Consider the following 20,969-nt stretch of genomic DNA (forward strand, 5'->3'; position numbering starts at 1 on the left):
ATGGGAAAACTCGAAGAAAAGAAGAACAAACCAGGAGACTTGAATAAAAACAAGATTAATACCTTCTTTACCTCGCAAAGCGCAACCGGAGCTGCGGGACGAGAAAAACTTACAGTGGACAAAATGGTGGCCGGCGGAACACAAGACACAGGAGCAGCACAGAATATAACGAAAGAATACCTTAGAGAAACTTTGGGACAATTTAAAAACGAAATCCTTGAAAACCTAAATGAGATTTTAAAACCAATAGCGGACCAAATAGAAGCTGTAAAAACCTCCATGCAAAACGTTATGCAAACAGCTGATACAGCCATGGAAACAGCTATAGCGAACCAGAATAATATACAACAAATGCAAAAAAATCAAGCGTGGGCAAAGGAACGCATATTAATGCTAGACTACCGGGTCAGAGAGAGATTTTTAAAAATTAGAGGCATCCCGGAATCGGCGGAGGGCACAGAAGATTTAACATCATTCCTCTCCAACTGGCTGGTAAAAATCATGCCGTTTGAAGATGAGGTTGCCCCGATGATCACAAGAGCTTACAGACTTGGCCAGAAGAACAATGAGAAAAGGAAAATGCCCCGAGACATTCTTGCCGAATTTTTGGACTTTCCGATAAAACAATACATCTTACAAGAAGCCAAAAACAAGGGCCCCCTCAAATCCAATGAAAAGGACATTTCAGTATTCCCGGATATTCCCCAGGAGGTGATTCAACTCAGACGGGATCTAAAACCCATCACAAAGCGACTGCAAGAGGCGAAAATCAAGTATAAATGGACAATCACAGGATACCTTCAGATCAGGCTGAGAGGCAAAACCTATCAAGCAGAAGACTATGACTCCGGCGTTGAACTGCTAGAAGATCTTGGATTACATGTTCCAGAAGATATGGAAACGGAAAATGAGCAACAAAACAAACGGAAGAGAGGGAGAGAGGAACAGAGCTCACCTTATAAATGGAGCCGTATCCCAACATGACGCAGAGTGCAGCTTTAAGTAAAGTATTCAAGAATGTGCTACTACCTGTATTATACGTATGGAAGTCTAGAAGAACCTATACTAGTTTAACTATGTGTGACAGGGGGGAGGAGGGAGGAAAGGAGTGGAGGCAGTTGGGGGACCGATGACAAGGCAAATATTATTTTTGTTATGTATGCTAATTTGCAAGCTGACAGTTCCCACAGGAGAGCACCGTTTGCTCTGGGGGAGCAATTCTCCCACCAGTGGGATCTGCAAAGGGAAGAGGGGGGAGGGGGGAAGGGGGATGTTTATGATGGTTTTTGAGTTAATATACTGTATTAGTTTTGAGGGAGGAGGGAGGGAGAGGAGAGGGAAAAGGGTTTTGTTCTATGAAAAGTTAATGTTTCTAAAGTTTAATATTCAATGTAAGGGTTCAATTTACTATGTAACTGGAAAGGTTATTGACATTTTCAAGAGAGTTTATAAAAGATTTCAGGAAAAATATTGTGTTTTTCTTTCACAGGTATCAGGAAGGATGTCTAGGAGGACCGTCTCCGGAAGAGCAGGTAAGTCAATTCCTACGATGGATTTAATTTGAGTCAAGATAAGAGACCAAAATGGTTGGATGAAGGGGCAAGTCCACCAACAATGAAGAAAGTCCGCAGGTTGTCCACAGCCTTTCCAGCATTTGTCATCACAAACGGAATAGATCTTGCACAGACGTACAGGGGTCAGATAACATCGGTGTAGAGTCTTGAAGGAAGTTAATATGATGTTGAAGGTTTTGGAAGAAAGGTTTGGTGATGACCATATGTCTGGCCATTGATCCTGTTGAATCCTATTTTGGCAATCTTTTGCCCAATGAGTTTGGGATTTTAAAGCTGTCTGTTTTGTGGTGTTGACAAGGATTTTATAGATTTTAGAAATTAAGCCTTTAAGGAAAAATATTGGATGTGTTATTTTGATAATCCAGTAAATAAGGATATTACACTCTACCTTATGCCAAAGACTAAAGTAATCCTAGAATCTATATGTATTATTCTCCACTACAATATTCAGGATAAGCTTAGGGAGGATATAGATGGATCTCTTAATTTTTTGATACTAATCCAAGACTCCTGGATATTCTTGAAAGAGACAACAAAACAGAAAAACTATTATGGCGCCCATACCCTATATGGGATTGTTAAACTTGACTTAATCAAACCAAAATATAGAATAGATGGCTGAATTAAAAATTACCACCCTTAATTGTAGGGGGATTAATAATATTATAAAGGCCAAACGCATAGCAAGGGAGTTACAAAAACAAAAAACCAGTATTGTATTTTTACAAGAAACATATCTAAAAAACAAACAATATGCATTGCCATCAGCATGGTTCTCTATTCAAAAACTAGCTCAAGGCACCCCTAAGGCTAGAGGTGTCGCTATCTTAATAGCCAGAAATATACAATTTCAAATTCTAGATACAGAAATTGACAAAAATGGTCGATACCTTTTCCTTAATGGGAAACTAAATAATAACTATTTGACTTTAGCGACTTTATATGCTCCCAATTCAATGCAAAACTCATTTATATTGGAAACCATAGAAAAGCTCCAGAAATTTAAAAAGGGGCCAGTAATCTTGGGAGGAGATTTTAATCTTTTAATGGACAAAAATTTAGATAAATGTTCAAAGACCCAAAAACATGAATCTCCCCGAACTACGAAAATTAGAAATACTCCCTCACAATTTGAATCAATAACATTAAAATATGAGTTATTTGATATATGGCGTCTACAACACAAAAATGAAAGGGATTTTACTTATTTTTCAAATCAATATAAAACATATACAAGACTAGATTATTTATTTATATCTAAAGAGCTTTTAAATCAAGCATCTTCTTCCAACATAGGCACCTCTAAATGGTCTGACCATTCTCCGGTAGAACTGATTTTAAACGCAAACAAAAGAGACCAATATAAATTTTATTGGAAATTTAATAAAATTTTATTGTATGATGTTAAAATGAAAACACAACTACATGCTGAAATTTCATCCTTTTTTCAAACTCATTCTTCACACCGTTATCCGGCACACCTTTTATGGGATACGCTCAAGGCAGTAATGAGAGGAAAATGCATCTCCTTAATGGCGAGCTGTAAAAAAGAAAAACGTAAACACCATCAAGACATTTTGCAATCTATTGCAAAACTTGAAGAATTACATAAAAGAACATGCGGCAAAAAAATTATAAACGTCTATTAAATGCCAACAACTGGAGATGTTAGACTCAAATTTTATTCAAAAACAAACTTTTAATACAAGACAAGCAACTACAAACAAGACGCCTAAAAGATTAAAATACATTTCCTCGAAGATCAAACAAAAACAAATGGAGAGATATATTGCAGCACTTAAGGATGAAAAAGGAGAAATTAAGACCTCTCAAACAGCCATAATGCAAATAATGGAAAAATTTTATACAAACTTATACACCTCAACAAACCCAAACATGGAAAACATCCAAAAGTATCTAAATAAATCAAGTCAAATTCCCAAACTTAGTAAGGACCATTTTGAACAATTGGAAGCAGAAATCTCTATACAAGAAATCGATCAAGCAATCAAAAATCTAAAAAATAATAAAACAACAGGGCCGGATGGCTTTATAGCTGAATATTATAAGGTTTTCAGCCAACAATTAAACAAATTACTACAAGAGACATGTAACGAAATACTCAAAACAAACAAGATGCCAAGTACATGGAGCGCAGCAAATGTTATTCTGTTGCCAAAAAAAGGCAAAGATACTTCTGACCCTAAGGCATATCGACCAATATCGCTCCTCAACACTGATTATAAAATCTTTACTACAATTATTGCATCCAGAATCAAAAATATAATTGCAAAATATGTACATCACGACCAAACAGGTTTCATCTCGTCTCGAGACATAACCGATAACATTAGAAAGACACTAAATATAATTCAAAAAGCCAAATTACTCCCATTGCAACAATCATTATTGCTTTCACTAGATATCGAAAAAGCCTTCGATTCACTAGAAATCAAATATTTAAATCAATTACTACAATTTTTACAATTTGGCCCAAACATTTGCAAATTTATTCAAGCAATATATGAATCGCCTAAAGCTACTTTATTAATCAATGGAATGACATCCCAGACTCTTTCTTTGTTTAGGGGAACTCGACAGGGATGCCCCCTCTCGCCCCTTTTGTTCATTTTAGCAATGGAACCTCTTGCATGTGCCTTAAGATCAAATACATCAATTTCAGGAATAAAAATTAACAATATTGAATACAAAACCAGCATTTTTGCGGATGACATGATAGTCTATATATCAAACCCAATTAAGTCATTACAAGAAATACAAAAAGAACTGAATGAATTTGGACATATAGCAGGATTGAAAATCAACCAAACAAAAACAGCGATTTACCCCATTAAACTTTCTGACCAAATAACTAAAACTTTGAAACAAACCTATCAATTTGTGTGGATAGAAAAATCGTTACCATATTTAGGAGTTAATATTCCACTTGATCTAAATAATTTGCTTAAAGATAACTATTCTATTTTACACCAAAATATAAACAATCAGCTGCTTTCATGGAATAACAATTTTTTTTCTTGGTTTGATAGAATTAGTATACTTAAATCCTATGTTCTTCCAAGATATTTATATCTTTTTCGCGCCTTACCAATTTACCTCAATCAACAATTATTCAGGAAATGGCAAACAGATACCAATAAATTTTTATGGCAATTTAAATTCCCAAGAATTAAACATAAATCAATAAGTCAACCAACAAAACAAGGAGGCTTGGCAATACCAGACTTAAAGCTTTACTATGTTGCTACTAATCTTGCCACTTTAATACGCTTTTATCACGTAGAAGCTGCACCGGATTGGAAACCTATGGAAATACTTACCACATATAATAATAGTTTTCCAGAATTGCTATGGAAACATAACGAAAAAGATGCTCAAAAACGAATAACAAACCCCTATTTTAAAATTTTGATTAAAATATGGTACCAATATAAGAATAAGATATCTTCCAAATACTCCCAACTATGTACATTTACAGGACAAAATTGGTTCCCACCTGCTAAAAACAAGGATACTTACCAAAACTGGAAAACAGCTAATATTACACGTATTACGGACGTTCTGCACAAAGGCAAATTTTTATCCAAAACAGACCTAGAAAGGAAATACAAAACAAAATTACAATGGTTTGAATACTTACAGGTAAGACATTTGATTATGAGTACAAACTTTCAACAAACTATGTCAAACCCCTTCACAAATTTTGAAAAGCTTCTGACTCACCCATACAAGAAGAAAGGAATGATTGCAAAAAACTGTGAATGCCCCCAAAATGCATATATATCAAAATGCATGGCATAAGGACTTACAGAAAGAGCTCACAGAAGAGCAATGGAAAACCATATGGAAAACACAATCACAAATCTCAATATCTCTATATATACAAGAAGCATCAACTAAAACCTTTATGCAATGGTACCTAACGCCAGCGAGATTATCGCATATATATGGTAACACATCTATGTTGTGCTGGAAACTTTGCGGCAAAAAAGCTGATTACTTTCACCTATGGTGGAGTTGTATGCATATACAAAAATTTTGGAAGCTAATTATAGCACAAATTGAAAAGCTAACAGGGTATAGTATACCTTTAGATCCATCTTTAATTTTGTTAAATCTTTGGCCACTCGACACATATACTCCAAGAGTTAAAAATTTAATAAATGTTTTACTTACAGCTGCCAAGATGGTTCTTGCAAAACGATGGAAAAATATTAAAATACCCACTACTATACAATGGTTACATAAAGTTTGGGAATTGTTTTTGTTAGAAAAGTTCTCCATCTATAACCCTGAAAGACAAAATGAGTGTGATTTTTATGACCCTTTGAATAAATGGAACCCGATACTGGACAAGATTGCGATTGACAAATTTACATGGGAAACAATCTCTACTGCAAAAAACCAACTTATGGTTTATGGTTTATAACTATCAATTTTTGAGTAATTCATAAGGTTTATGATATATTTTTCGATTTGTAAATGTTTAGACTTCTTTGATCTTCAACCTTCTTCTTCTCTTTTTGCATGTACAACCTATTCTAAATAAACTTTGTTGGTTTAAAAAACAACAACAAAGCCATAGACTCCACCCTCCAAACCAACCATTCCCTTCTGGGGAACCATCATTGCCAATCTCCAGGTGAGGGATGGAGATCACTCAAAATTACAACTGTTCTTTAGGTAGCAGAGATCAGTTCCTCTGGAGAAAATGTTAGACTCAGTGTCATTATACCCTGCTGAGGTCACCACAGCAAATTGACACTGAGTGTCCAAGGCTGGGGCATCCGCCCAGAGCCTCTTTCTAGAGATCGTTGTATTTATTTCCACAACGAGCCTTTTTCCTAGTAGAGTATAATAGATTATGTATTCAGCATAATATTGCAATGTTGTATGCCATACATGATCTGAAGGGGAAATAACTTTCTGTATGTTCTCTAAGAATACAAAAATATTTAAATGACCTCCAAGAAGCGTTTTTTAAAAACATATTGTTTCATGTACTAATCTGTCATTGAAATAATTAAATCTGCATCTGCAGCTTTATATGGGTTGGGCTTTCTGAAAATATGTTGTATAAGGAAAATACAGAGACTGCCTTTAATTGTCAGCACAGTCAGATTTGTGGATACTTAAATGCAAACTCTGGAGCCATGGACAAAGAAGACCAATCGTTCTACAAACCTGGAAAATGCCCCAAGTTTGCAGGAAAATCTGAAGTAAAAACAGCAACAACAAGATTGCAGGGTTGACCCCCCCCACACACACAATTAACAGAAGTTTTAAGACTTTTGTAGTTTTAAGACACAAATGCCCTTCATGGCCACTGCTAGGCAACCACTTAAGTACTGCCAGCTTTCCAGTGTTGGTTTCTGCCAGTAAAAGGCAGGAGAATGGGCAGGGCAGTTTCCAGGGCTATTTTGGCCTTTCAATACTTTATCCAATACTTCAGCAAAAACCAATACATGAAGGGAATCTAAGTTTGCATTCCTATGCATATGTAAGTAAAAATCCATTGAACTCAGCAGAAGTTGTTTGTGATTAAAAATGACTAGAATACTGTAATGTCACAGACATGTATCATATGATGTAATGTCTGACACATAAAGATTGTATAATTATGGAAATAAGTGCACAATAAAGGGTTTAAACAGAAATACATTTAACATCATTTTAAAGTCATTGCAAGTCCCATTTTATCCACTGTGACATCGCTTGTTCCTTAGTATTCAGTAGAGTGCTGTAGACTTGTTGTCATGAAATGCGCATTTCATTTTATGTGTTGAATGTAATCAATAACAATAGATGTCACTGGGGTAGTCAGGGACAGTGAATTTGAAAATAAAAACCATTTAAAATGAAAGTTAAGACTCTTACAAATACAGTCATGCTCAAAATGTTAAGCTAAAGATTTCCAGGTTATCTTATGTACCCCACAAATGGTGTAGATGCTGGATTGGATCCAAAATAGCTGTTCTGTCAGCATAACAACACTTATGCTAGTAGTTGCTTTGGTGGAGGAGTAGTAGGGCCAGATTTAGCTAAGTAGATAAGTAAACTACAGTTTAGGGCCCCAGATTATGAGGGGCCTCTAAACAGGAATATTAATGTTAGAATAATACAGGGGGGGGGGCTTTTTGAAGTTGCTATAGCTTGGGACAGAAGAAGAGGGAGGAGGAGGAGGAGGAGGAGGAGGAGGAGATTGGATTTATACCCTACCCTTCCCTCAGAGTCTCAGAGTAGTTTACAATCTCCTTCCCTTCCTCTCGCCCACAACAGACACCCTATGAGGTGGGTGGGGCTAGAGAAGTCTGACTGAGAACTGCTCTTGAGAGAACAGTGGCTTGCCCAAGTTCACCCAGCAGCTGCATGTGGAGAAGTGGGGAATCAAACCTGGTTCTCCCTGATTAGAGTCTGCGCTCTTAACCACTACATTAAACTGGCTCTTTAGTACATCTTAATCCAGCTTTGAGGAACAGCCATGACTCTTGCATATTTCCCCCTTCCACTGTAGACCCTAATGCTGTACATATGGGTCCCCTATCCCTTGGAGCAGAAATGGGGGAACAGGACTCAGAAACTAAGGTGGAAGGAAGGAGGCAAGAAAAACCCATTCTGTGAACATTCTACCCACAGTAATTTGGATCCACCCAACTGTATGGTCACTTATAACTTGGGTTCAACTTAGCTACACTTCCTTTCTCTTTTATCCTACTCTCTGAAAGTGAGACCTGCAACACTAACAGGGGGTGGGGGGACACAGTCATAGAAATGTTTAATAAGAACTGAGTTACATGAGGTATGGAGCAAAATGTCTATACAATATTTATGTGCCGTGTTGTGGTCTCAGCCTGAGAACTTGGTTTAAAAAGCAACGTTCATTTGGAGGAGAAACATCTGAAATAGCAAGATTAGGGTCGCCAGGTAATCACTGGTGGCTGGAGACTTTTTGCTCCCCTTCAGCTCAGCCTTCCTCCACTCAGCTGAGAAGTAGGGGGGAAATGGCAGGTGAAATGGGGGAGGGCATCAGCATCATCTGGCACAATGATGCCATTTCCATTGTAACCTTGAAGTGATGTCATTACACTAGTGACATTCTTGAATTTGCCCCAAACTCTATATTTAAATTATAGTGTTTTGGGGAAACACTAGAGTGTCCCCCCTGGGTCATGCCAGAAATGAGGTTGTCACACCAGAGATGCTGATGGTGCCCCCCACCCGTAAGTCCTGTCCTCCGCCGTTTTCCACCAGTTGCTGTGCCTGGCAACCCTAATCAAGATATAGTTACAAGGAGCCTAAATTCTATGCACGTTCCAAATGTCAAACTGAGTGAAAATGTAAAGTGCCTTACATTTTCTCTTAAACAAAATGGTTTTTATTTTAGAATTTCCTTGTGGATTGCAAAATGCAATCACTGAATTGCACAACAAGACCTTTATGTTTGGAGAGAGGAGACAACATTTATTTCTGTCATGAGTAAGTAATACTGTCTATTTAAACAGTATGCCCACCTTGTCAGCCAACCAGTAAGTGCCTCTAGCAATCATTTCTAATATCACACTTAATAGCTGTGCACTCATTTGAAAATTTATGAAAAACTGAACCGGAAATGTTCTATGTGATTCATTTGTTTTGTAATAAACATGAATGACCATCAAAATGAAGAGACTAATTCCATTCATTTCTAATTGATTTCAATGGAAAACACATGTCTGCAGGCCTATAAACTATTTTCCATCCTATTTGGGTGACATTTTCAGAGACGGGCCCTGTACCCAAAGGACTTTCTCTGCCAACTTTAGGAAGTCAAGCAAATGTTTAGACTTCTACAACTTACCCATTTTACATTGGATTTTTCTGAAGTCTGTCCAGGTCACACAGTGTTCCAGCTGGTTTTCTGTGCCAAACTTCTAGACTTGTGAAAGACATTTTAATGATAAGTACAATGTTCAGCTATTATACTGGTAAAACATTGAACATCTAATATGTCTTAACTACACAACCATTAACAGCTTGTGGCTTCTGTTTGGAATGCATTTTTCTTATTCTGCCTTAATTCTGCATGTGATACATATCATAAGTATTTACAGGTTTGTGAATTAAAATAAGCTTTTTCTGAGTCACACACTCAAACATTCCATGAACAGTTTGGGTGTTTTACTAACACCCTGCTTGGTGCTTTTCAAACTGCTAAACGGGTGACTGCTCATTTTAAGAAAACTGATAAGCGAATGTACTGAGTGGGATTCAAGCAGCCATCAGATGGAAGTGCAAGCTGTTCGCTTCTCCATGAAGACCTCCATGGAAATAAACATTCAATAAAAGATTGTCTGGCAGTGAAATCCTAAACAGAGTTACCCTCTTCAGTGCTGCTTTGGCACTGAAAGATACTGGAATCAAATCTGGTTCTTAATTTGAGATGTACCAATATGAACTTAGAACAAGGGTAGCTGTGTTAGTCTGTCTGAAGCAGTAGAAAAGAGTAAGAGTCCAGTAGCACTTTGAAGACTAACAAAATTTGTGGTAGGGTATGAGCTAGAATGGGAGTCCATCTGTCCTATACATTGGAAAGTAGAGTGATTTCAGATGCCAAATGACATTTGCAGGCAAATGAAAATAGCAGGTGTGCTTGGATTAGGTATGATATATGCAGAGAGGTAAGTAGGGTGCGGTGGCTCAGTGGTTAAGACGCTGAACTGCAGACCGGAAGGTCGGTAGTTTGGCAGTTGAAGACTCGAGTGACACATAATGGAGTGAGCTCCCATCTCTGGTCCCAGCTCCTGCCAACCTAGCAGTTTGAAAGCAAGAAATTGCAAGTAGATAAATTGGTACCACTTCAGTGGGAAGTTAACAGCGTTCTGTGCACCTTGATGTCTAGTCATGCTCAGGGGTCATTTCATAGAAAAAGAGCTAGGGGAACTCATTAGCATAACTCATTAGCATATGCCACACCCCCTGACATCAGGGGCCCGGCGGTGGACCTGCAAGGCCAGCAGGAGTGCGAGGAAGCCCCGCCAAGGCCCAAGAAATTGCAAGTAGATAAATTGGTACCACTTTAGTGGGAAGTTAACAGCATTCCGTGCACCTTGGTGTCTAGTCATGCTAGCCACATGTCCATGGAAATGTCTTTGGACAGCGCTGGCTCTTTGGCTTGAAAACGGAAATGAGCACAGCTCCCTAGAGTCGGATTTGACTGGCTTTCGAGCAAGGGAAACCTTTACCTTTACTAAGTAGGTGTGGAGAAATCAGCATTGGTGATGAGACAGGAAACCTAGGTCTTCATTCAATCTAGGTGGCTGTATTGTCTTGAGCTTCATGATCAGTTGCAATTCAGCAGTCTCTCTAAGTAGCAGTTACAAAGGAATTTCAAAGTGAGGTTAGAAAGAGAGACTACTAACTAGCTAGGAATTTTTGAAGCAGAAATTGAAAATATGGGAATGCGGACAACAATTTTTGAACATGTTAGAGGCAATATATAAAGAACAATGGGCGAAAATAATAATAAATGGAGAACTTACACAAAATATACCTATAGAAAAAGGAACCCGACAAGGCTGTCCACTTTCCCCACTGCTTTTCATATTTGGGATGGAGACACTGAATGATGTAGTAAGGGAATCCAGGGAAATTAGGGGTCTTAAAATTAAAGAAGAACACTTTAAATTACAAGCGTTTGCGGATGACCTGGTATACATTTTGGAATACCCAATGACATTAGCAAAAATGTTATTAAAATTGATATGGGAATACGGAGAAGTTGTGGGGCTTAAAATAAATATCAATAAAACAAAAATATTGACAAAAAACTGTACCAAAGAAGCTACAGAAGAAATATAAGCGACTACAAATATAGAGATAGTAAAAAAAGTCAAATACCTAGGTATTAATATTACTAATAAGAATAATAGCCTATATGAAAATAATTATAAAGTTACATTGGAAGAGGTTAAAAAAGACTTACAAAAATGGCAAGATTTACATATCTCTTTCATGGGTAGAATTGCCACCATAAAGATGAACATACTTCCACGTATACTATTTTTAGTACAATGTATACCGATTTTGAAGAATAACAATTTTTTTGAAGACTTGGATAAATTGGTCAGAAAATTCATTTGGCAAGAGAAAAGAACACGGATCAAATTGAAATTCTTAAGAGAGAAAAAAAACTAGAGGGAGTCTTGGAATATCGGATTGGAATCTTTATTATCAAGCTGCGGTGTTGGGATGGATAAGAAAATGGGTCTTATTGGAAGATAAGAGATTATTAAAGTTGGAGGGTCATGATCTACACATGGGCTGGCATGCCTATGTGTGGTATGACAAAGATAAAGTACATTTTTTTTTCACAACCATATAATAAGAGGAGCCTTGATGAAAGTTTGGGGAAAAAAAATAAAGATTCTATAATAAAATCCCAAAATGGATAGCTCCATTAGAAGCTTTTATAATGCCAACACTAATGACAGATAACAAAAAGATAATGTATGAAATTCTGTTGAATGAAAATAATGAGTTAAAGCCTTTGGAAACATTACGATCATTAAATATCAACCTCACAAACTGGGAAAGGATACAATTATATTCAAGATTTGCGAAGGATAAAAAAACCAAACTTCTATAAATCAAAACCAGAATTAGATAATATATGGCTAAAATCAGATGATAAATTGATACCAAAAAATTATAAATTTCTACTAGAAGAGGAAACAATGGAGGAATGGTTAAAAATGAAGTAAATAAAGGATGCAGTCTTCACAATTTCTTGAGAATAAGCCTCATTGAATTCAGTGGGATTTATGGAACTGTGATCTTGCATATAATTGGACTGAAAGCATTATTATTTTTGACCTCCTAGACCACTGGTTCCCAAAATGGGAATACTGCCCCCCAGTGGGCTCTGGAACGATCCAGGTGGGCGGTAGGAGCCTTGGGTGCAATTGGGGGGGGTGTTGAATAAAAATAAGGGGGCAATGTATTTATTTTATTTTTATTTATTTACATGAGATTTATATACCGCCCATGACCCCTAATGGGTCTCAAAGCGTTTCACAATGTACTACACAATGTAGTTGATTCCTAACTAAGGCCACAATTTTTCTTAGGGGGGGGATGTCCTACCAGCACCCTTTCTCGGCGTTCTTCGTTCTTCTTTTTAGCAGCTTCGTTGATCTTTCAGTGATCCGGGTGGTTAGCGACCAGGCTCGGGCAGGCTTCTTCTTTTGATCTCTCTGTTCCTCCGGAGCGCCGCCGCGTCTCGGATGCAGCTCCCGGCTAACATCCTAGCGGTTCCTGCCGTGCTGCGTCCTGCGTCATCACGTTGTTCCGGCTCCACCTCCGCCTCTGCTCGGTCCAGCTGCTGCCTCCCTGGATCAGTCGCCGCCATTTTTTCCGTTTCCTTGCCGCCACCGCCGACTTTTTTCTCCTCTCTCTCACTGCTGCCGACCACCTTCCCAGCATGGAGCCAGGAGGAGGGTGCCCCCTGCCACCTAGGGGCAGGTACCCATTTTTCTTGTTTTTACTAGAGCCGCTGGGTTGAAGAATAACCATTTTTTGAAGACTTGGATAAATTAATCAGAAAATTTATTTGGCAAGAGAAAAGAGCACGGATCAAATTGAAATTCTTACGAGAGAAAAAAACTAGAGGGGGTCTTGGAATATCGGATTGGAATCTTTATTATCAAGCTGCGGCATTGGGATGGATAAGAGAATGGGTCTTATTGGAAGATAAGAGATTATTAAAGTTAGAGGGTCATGATATACACATGGGCTGGCATGCCTATGTGTGGTATGACAAAGATAAGGTACTTTTTTTTTTCACAACCATATAATAAGAGGAGTCTTGATGAAAGTTTGGAAAAAAATAAAGAAAGATTCTATAATAAAATCCCAAAATGGATAGCCCCATTAGAAGCTTTTATAATGCCAACACTAATAACAGATAACAAAAAGATAACGTATGAAATTTTGTTGAATGAAAATAATGTTAAAGCCTTTGGAAACATTACAATCATTAAATATCAACCTCACAAACTGGGAAAGGATACAATTATATTCAAGATTTGCGAAGGATAAAAAACCGAACTTCTATAAATCAAAACCAGAATTAGATAATATATGGCTAAAATCAGATGATAAAATGATACAAAAAAATTATAAATTTCTACTAGAAGAGGAAACAATGGAGGAATGGTTAAAAGCATCAATTATAACATGGACAAAAGATATAGGGCACAATATAAGACTAGAAGAATGGGAAAAAACATGGAGATTTATTAAATATTTAAGATCTACATCTTATAAAGAAAATATAATTAAAATGCTATACAGATGGCACTGGACTCCTGACAAATTGCTCAAATGTTATGCCAATGTATCTGGAAACTGCTGGAGATGCAGAAATAATATAGGAACGTACTTTCATATATGGTGGAGGTGTGAGAAATGTGAGAGAGGTAGAGGGAGACAGGAGGAAGCAAAGGTGTGAGGAATAGGATAACCATTCCGCACGTTTCTTGCGGGTCTCCACTTGTTATATATAATCACAATGTCAAGAATAATTGTGGCAAAGAATTGGAAAACAAATAGAATATCGAGTAGAGAGGAGGTGATTATGAAACTTTTTGAGATAGTAGAAATGGATAAGCTGAATATGTATTTAGCGGGGAAAACTGATAATAACTTTAAACAAAAATGGCAAAAAGTCAATAAATGGATAGAAGAAAATGTCTAATGTAACCCTAAAATGTTGGAGAACAAGACAAACTTGGATATTATGTTATGTGTTTATGGAAAATTGAAAATAAAATTATTTTTAAAAAAAGAAAAAGAAAGAAAGAGAGACTACTGAATTGCAACTGATAATGGCTACAGTACCTGACTTAGCCCCCTTCTCACTGGGCAAGCCATGAACAACCCATTGCCCTGAGGGCACTTACCCAAAGATGGAGACAGCAGGAAACCCAGGAGCAGTGGCCAGGCTGGTGGGTCAGACAGTGACAGGCCCCCACCTGGAATGGGCTCCCATTATTGCTAGAGAGGAAGCTGTGGACCTGGACAGCCCAGCAGTGGCCTCTAAGGGTAAAAGCTGGCAGCCAGCAAGGACCAGGGCAAGAAAAAGATGGAAGAGGGAGGCTGGGACTGAAACCTTTAAAACTCAAAAGCAAATGACAGACAGCCCTGATAGTGGGTATCTACTCTCCTTTTTTCACTTCCAGGAAGAGGTGGGGTTGAACCCTGGTTGGATCCAAGGTCCAGGGGTTAGGTCCAAGGGTGGTATATGAGGGAGGCTTCCAAGGCAAGCTAGGGAGGAAAAAGTGGGTGGATCACTACAGGTAAATGGAGTGAGGCAAAGGGTGTGCTGGGTGTGCTCACTTGCAGGGAAGAAAGATGACCAAGTTGCCCGAGCCACCTCCTCTTCCCATTCTGTGCCTGGCAGGGAGGCTGGTCCAACCCCATCCAGGATGGCAGAGGGTGGGCAAACCAGTACAACAAAGAGGAAGCTTTACACTATGCACATACCTAGCTCTTGATAGCAACCAAGCTGTGGTATTCTGTAATAAGTGGAGTTTCCAAGTTGACTGTAAGGGCAGACCCATTTAGAGTGTATTAGAATAGTCAGGCTTGAGGTGAGCATAGCATAGATCAATTGAGTCACTTGCTTCTCCAGGATTTAGTTTCAGCTTGCTCACCCTCAGACATTCAAACACAGCAGTCAGGCAGTGTTTTTAGAAAGTAACTAGGGTCAAATGGGGCTTTTGCCTAGCAGGGGTTCTGATTGGCCACTGTAGATCTGATCGGCTGTACAGATTAAAAGGCGTCCTGTTATTCAGACCTTCTGCCTGAAATGCTACTATTAGACTGTGATGAAAGAAGCTGCAGTGGTGTCTTTTCTAACTTGTTCAGAGATGTGGAAAAGGGGCATGCCCTGTTCCTTTAAAAATACAACCACCCATTGTCATATGGTTATATTTTTTTCCAGCGTACATCAGATGGAGCATTAAAGTTTGGATTTGGCTCATGGAATCATTTCTTCACAGAACCCCAAATAATTTCCAGTGTGGAGAAAATGAGATTGGCTTTTTAAAAGGAGCCATCTTCTCTGACGCCTGACTTGGTTTGGGTGTGTTAAGGACACTTCAGCCGAAAGAGACAAAGAGCACACTTGATTATGTAGTTTCATACTCTGATATCCTCACTGAGACTCAAGGTGGATTACAAAACTAAAAAAACAAAGCACTAAACTGTAAAATAAACATAATGCATAATACAATAAAACAATACAAAAGTACAATACACTAAACAATACAATACTTTTTTATTAACACGGACACTAAAACTACAACCCTGTTCCTTTATAAAATTGCCTTGGTCAACAGCATTCATAAAATATGTATTCTGTCACTGAGCATTAGCCAAAATCATTTGTCATTAAATCAGTCTTGCTGTAGCTAATTCTATAACATTTTGCTGTCAGATACATTTCATAAGAAAAAATACTGTGAATACATTGCTTCACTGTGTTCATAAAATTCCTGATTTGGAATTAAAAAGTGTGGGGGGGAGCATATCCTTTTGCTTTTCAAGAACTGTTGTAAACATTCTACTTCTTTTTCCTTGATATTGCTGCCACATGCTTGTCATTGCTTTCTCCACATTGGCCTCCGTCACTGTTGACCTGTTGCTTCCTATAACTTATGAAGCACTTTTAAGTTGCTAAATATTTCTCCAGCTTTATTGTGTGTGCCTCCACAGCAGTGGTAGGAGGTAAACCATAAGAACCAGGCTAGAATGGTATGCTTTTGCAGATACTATAACTTTTCCCAGTCAGCGGTGCATGGCAGATGCTGTCTTCCCTATTACTATTGACATCACCACCATTCTCTTTTTGTAATATCATTCCAGCTATAGCCAGAAGCTTAGTCTTCTAGATCTGGCTATCTTCATGTATCACCTATTTCACACATCTATGCATTAGTGCTATTAGGCAGAGATCCTATGCCTCCCTTATAGGACAACAATCATCCCTTTCCTCCCTCACAGTGATGGAGCTGTGGACTTTTCTCCTCTGAGATTATTGACCTTGTTCTTTGTTATTTGGGTAATATTCTTTAGAAAGTGGGTTGACTAATAGATTAATAAGGAAAGAGATGATAAGAGAGTTGCGCTGTTCAGAAACTGATTTTTAGCATTTTATTGATTTCCATTGTATTTTGACTGATTTCTATTACATTTTATTGAGCTGTAAAGCACCCTGTGGACATTTTAAGTGAAAGGTAGTCTATAAATGAGCTAACTAACACAAATAAACTAGTGACAATTAAGAACATAAGAACATAAGAGATGCCAATGTTGGATCAGGCCAAAGGCCCATCCAGCCCAACACTCTGTATTACACAGTGGCCAGAAATACCAGGTGCCATCAGGAGGTCCACCAGTGGGGCAGGACATTAGAAGCCCTCCCACTGTTGACCCCCCCCAAGCACCAAGAAGACAGAGCATCACTTGCCCCAGAGCCCCTATCTATACCTTGTGGCTAATAGCCACTGATGGACCTCTGCTCCATATGCTTATCTAATTCCCTTTTGAAGCCGTCCATGCTTGTATCTGCCACCACTTCCTGTGGCAGGGAATTCCCTGTGTTAATCACTCTTTGGGTGAAGAAGTACTTCCTTTTATCCATTCTAACCCAACAGCTCAGCAATTTCATGGAGTGCCCACGAGTTCTTGTATTGTGAGAAAGGGAGAAAAGTACCTCTTTCTCTACCTGTTCTATCCCATGCATAATCTTATAAACCTCGATCATGTCACCCCTCAGTCATCGTTTCTCCAAGCTAACGAGCCCTAAGTGCTTTAACCTTTCCTCATAGGGAAAGTGTTCCAACCGTTTTATCATTCGAGTTGCCCTTTTCTGCACTTTTTCCAAAGCTATAATATCCTTTTTAAAAAAATATTGCAGTCACACACTGTCTCGTCATTTTCAGTGAGTTATCTACTACAACTCCAAGATCTCTCTCTTGATCAGTCTCTGCCAGTTCAGACCCCATCAGTGTGTATTTATATTTAGGATTTTTGGCTCCAATGTGCATCACCTTGCACTTGGCCACATTGAACCCCATTTGCCATGTTGACACCCACTTGCCCATCCTTGACAGATCCCTTTGGAATGCTTCAAAATCCTCGCTGTTTTTCACCACCCTGAACAACTTCGTATCATCCGCAAATTTAGCCACTTCACTGCTTACTCCCATCTCCAAATCATTAATGAACAAGTTAAAAAGCAGTGTACCAAGTACTGATCCCTGCGGTACCCCACTGCTTACCACCTTCCACTGAGAAAATTGCCCATTTATACTCACTCTCTGTTTTCTATTAATTAGCCAGTTTTTGATCCATAAAAGGACTTGTCCTTTTATCCCATTATTTTTGAGCTTACTTAGGAGCCTTTGATGAGGAACTTTATCAAAAGCTTTCTTGAAGTCAAGGTAAACAAAATCTATTGGATCCCCCTTGTCCACATGTTTCATGACAATTACTTGGAGTCATGTGACAGAGTGAAAACTGGTTAGCCTACTTTTGCTCAGTATTGAAGTCACCGTAAAGATGAATCTGTGTTAGCTCCCTGAGGTATTACTAGATCCACAGTGACTTCCTGGATTTTCCTTTGCTACCTCCCCAGATCAAGGAGGTGAATGATTATAAGTGCATAGTGTCTAATGATGCATGGACCCAGTCAAGGTTTATGAAAGTCTAGCTTCTGCATAAATATAATGTTCACATGCCAGCCATAGTTAAGTAAATTCTTTTCACTTCAATAGAATGGAGCCAAGCACTCATTGAAATGTGGCTGGCACATGAACGTGTGTGTGTGTGTGTGTGTGTGTGTGTGTGTGAAACTTGAAATAGTAGTAGATCTCTCAGCAAGTGCATGCATTATCAGTTAATGATAGCCACATATGTGCAGTCAAATGATTGACCCTAGCCATGGGGAACTGAAGAAAGGGAAATGAAGGACTGCCCCAGGGCACTCAGTGGCCAAATAGGGATTTGAACCCCTGTCTTCCAAGTCCAACACTGCAGCTGCAGGGCCACACTAGTTCTCTTTTACTCCTTTGGCTCACCAGATGGCACACTACTCACAGCCAGCAGCCCAGGCTAACCTGTGCTGAGAATTATGCTACAGTGTGTAGCTCCCTTCCTCAACAACATACAGCATCTATCTGGCAAGAGGGAGACTATGGATTCTTACTGTGCGAAAAGGCAACACAGCAAATTTCCCTTCAGAACAGCGAATTCAGCTGTTTCCTTCCTGCTTTTTTTTTGTACTGTAATCTTTTGTAAGCAAACCATAACTTGAAATGTAGCCATATGGATGCCTGCATTGCCCTGCAGGAGACGCTTTCCATTTCTTCACCCCTCTGCCCAGTCTGCATTGTTTGCTATGACCTGCACTTCTCTGTTTGGCTCTAGATGTGTTGCTTGTGTACGTGGGGGGTGGGAGGCAGATGTTGCCCAACCCTTTGAGGAAAGTGGATCTCTAAGGGTTGAGTCAGCTGCCACTCACATGCACCCGTCCAATTGGAGGGGGAGGGGGCGACAATGTACAAAACTGCTGCCTTGATTTAATTGGCAGCAGGAAGATGAATAAGACATGTTCCAGACAGCAAAGTGAAGGCTCTCCAAAAAAAGAATCTGAGGGGGAAGGAGGATTTTATTGCCGAGCCAGGAGGATTCAGAAGGAATGAACAGCTCAGGCAAAAGTGAGGGAAGAAGAAAACCATCTGCCAAGATGACTTCACACTCCTCCTGTACCTGGAACTTTGTGGCTGACAGCCCAGATATCTGCATATCTGGTGCTGGTTTAATATGTAGCTTTGGACTACATAGGGGACAATTCCAATTTGCCACCTGGAACTGCAAGAAAATTAATCTGTGCAGCAAATGTAGTGTGAGCAACTTTCACACATTTGGGCTGGTCTCTGGGTAATTCCAGCTTCCAAATAACTCACCACCCAAATGAAGAGAAACGTGGTCTAGGTTGCAATACTCTGCATAGTTATGTCAGAGTTTTGCATGTGGGGATTACTCCCAAGTCACTGTACCTAGGGATCTGTCATCCTAAACATGCACAGGTATCAGAATCTTCCCAAGGTAGTTGCATGTGTGTTTGTTGCAGCAAAGGCAGTCTTGTGACCCCTTGACACCTAACAGATGTACAGTGCAATCCTAAACAGAAAGATACTCTTCTAAATCTACTGAAGTCAGTGTTCTTAGAAATACCCAACTCTGTGTAGGATTGCAATGCTATTGTGCCAGATGCTTTCTTGGACTAGAGCCCACTTCATTAGGGGAGAACCTGATGAGTGGTCAATGAATAATGCATCTGATGAAGGCTCTGGTCTGACAGGTCCTTAAAGTGCCACAAAGTGTTTCAGCAGTTTGGATCAGAATTTGAAAGCCAGTAGGGTCTCCTCAGTTTAAAAGTAAAGACCTCAAAGCCGATGGGGAGCCAAGTTTAATTGCAAAGAGCCTGAAAGGTGGGTATTGACATCTTCTCAGGGAAAGGAATAACCTGGGTTAGAAGAGAAGTCTCCCTACAATGCCTCTGGTGGTCTATGAAATGGTGCCCGGTTCCTGCACAAGACAGCTGGTCTTGCTCTAGTCTCCAGGGGTGCCCCAGGACTTCTCTGCCATTGTCTCCCGGTTTCAACTGCATTCCTTTCAAGCATCTCCCTGCTTCTCAGGGGTACCCATCCGCTGCCTCGTTTTCCTTGGGAAAGGTTGCTTGCAAGAAATGCACTTTGTTTGATGAAGCAGCAGGAGATCTGCGTCCCAAGGTGGAGGACCAGTCATCAAGAAGGGAGTGGATCTGACAGTGGAAGGCTGTCCTCTGAGCGCTGTGCAGGGGCACCCCCTCCTTCGCAAGTCCTCTTGGCCCCAACAGCCCCGGCTGTTCCCCTCAAGCAAGCAGGACAGTCTAGGCTGCAGTCCCCCGGGGGGCACTTCCTTGGCCGTGAGTCCCAGAGAAAGAGGGGAAGCTTACTTCCCAGGAAAGACATCGGGAAAAGGATCAGAGAGTCCCCCAGCGTCCCTTGGCTTGGTTTGTAGTCCGGCCACAGTGTGTGGAAAGGAGGTCCTCTTTGCTGCTGAGTCCCTTGGTGTGAGACGAGGATCAGGACCCCCTTCCCTGCCCAGCGCCCATCCGACAAGCCTCTCCCTCGGTCAGCCTCTGCTCGGGAAGCAGCAGGTGTCGTGGGAGGAGAAGCCGACCGAAGCAGCCAGGAGGGTGCGTGGATGCCCCCCGCCCGTTCCTTAACTGTCAAGCGATTATGTCCGCCGGCGTCTCTCCTCCCCTCCCGCCACCCCCTCCCCCGT

The 20,969-nt window shown here is 39.7% G+C and overlaps 1 protein-coding gene across 1 annotated transcript in view; it reads left to right on the forward strand.

The window, feature by feature from the left end:
- The first annotated feature begins 980 nt into the window (after positions 1–980).
- Positions 981–20,969, forward strand: part of LOC107113983 (neuropilin and tolloid-like protein 1) — a 53,104-nt gene continuing 33,115 nt past the window's right edge. Inside the window, exons 1-2 of the mRNA XM_015415398.1 lie at positions 981–1,040; positions 1,490–1,532. Coding sequence (XP_015270884.1) covers positions 981–1,040; positions 1,490–1,532 — 103 coding nt within the window. The remainder of the gene's footprint in view (positions 1,041–1,489; positions 1,533–20,969) is intronic.

Source organism: Gekko japonicus, unplaced genomic scaffold, assembly GCF_001447785.1.
Source record: "Gekko japonicus isolate JY-2015 unplaced genomic scaffold, Gekko_japonicus_V1.1 scaffold1124, whole genome shotgun sequence".
Lineage (NCBI taxonomy): Eukaryota > Metazoa > Chordata > Lepidosauria > Squamata > Gekkonidae > Gekko > Gekko japonicus.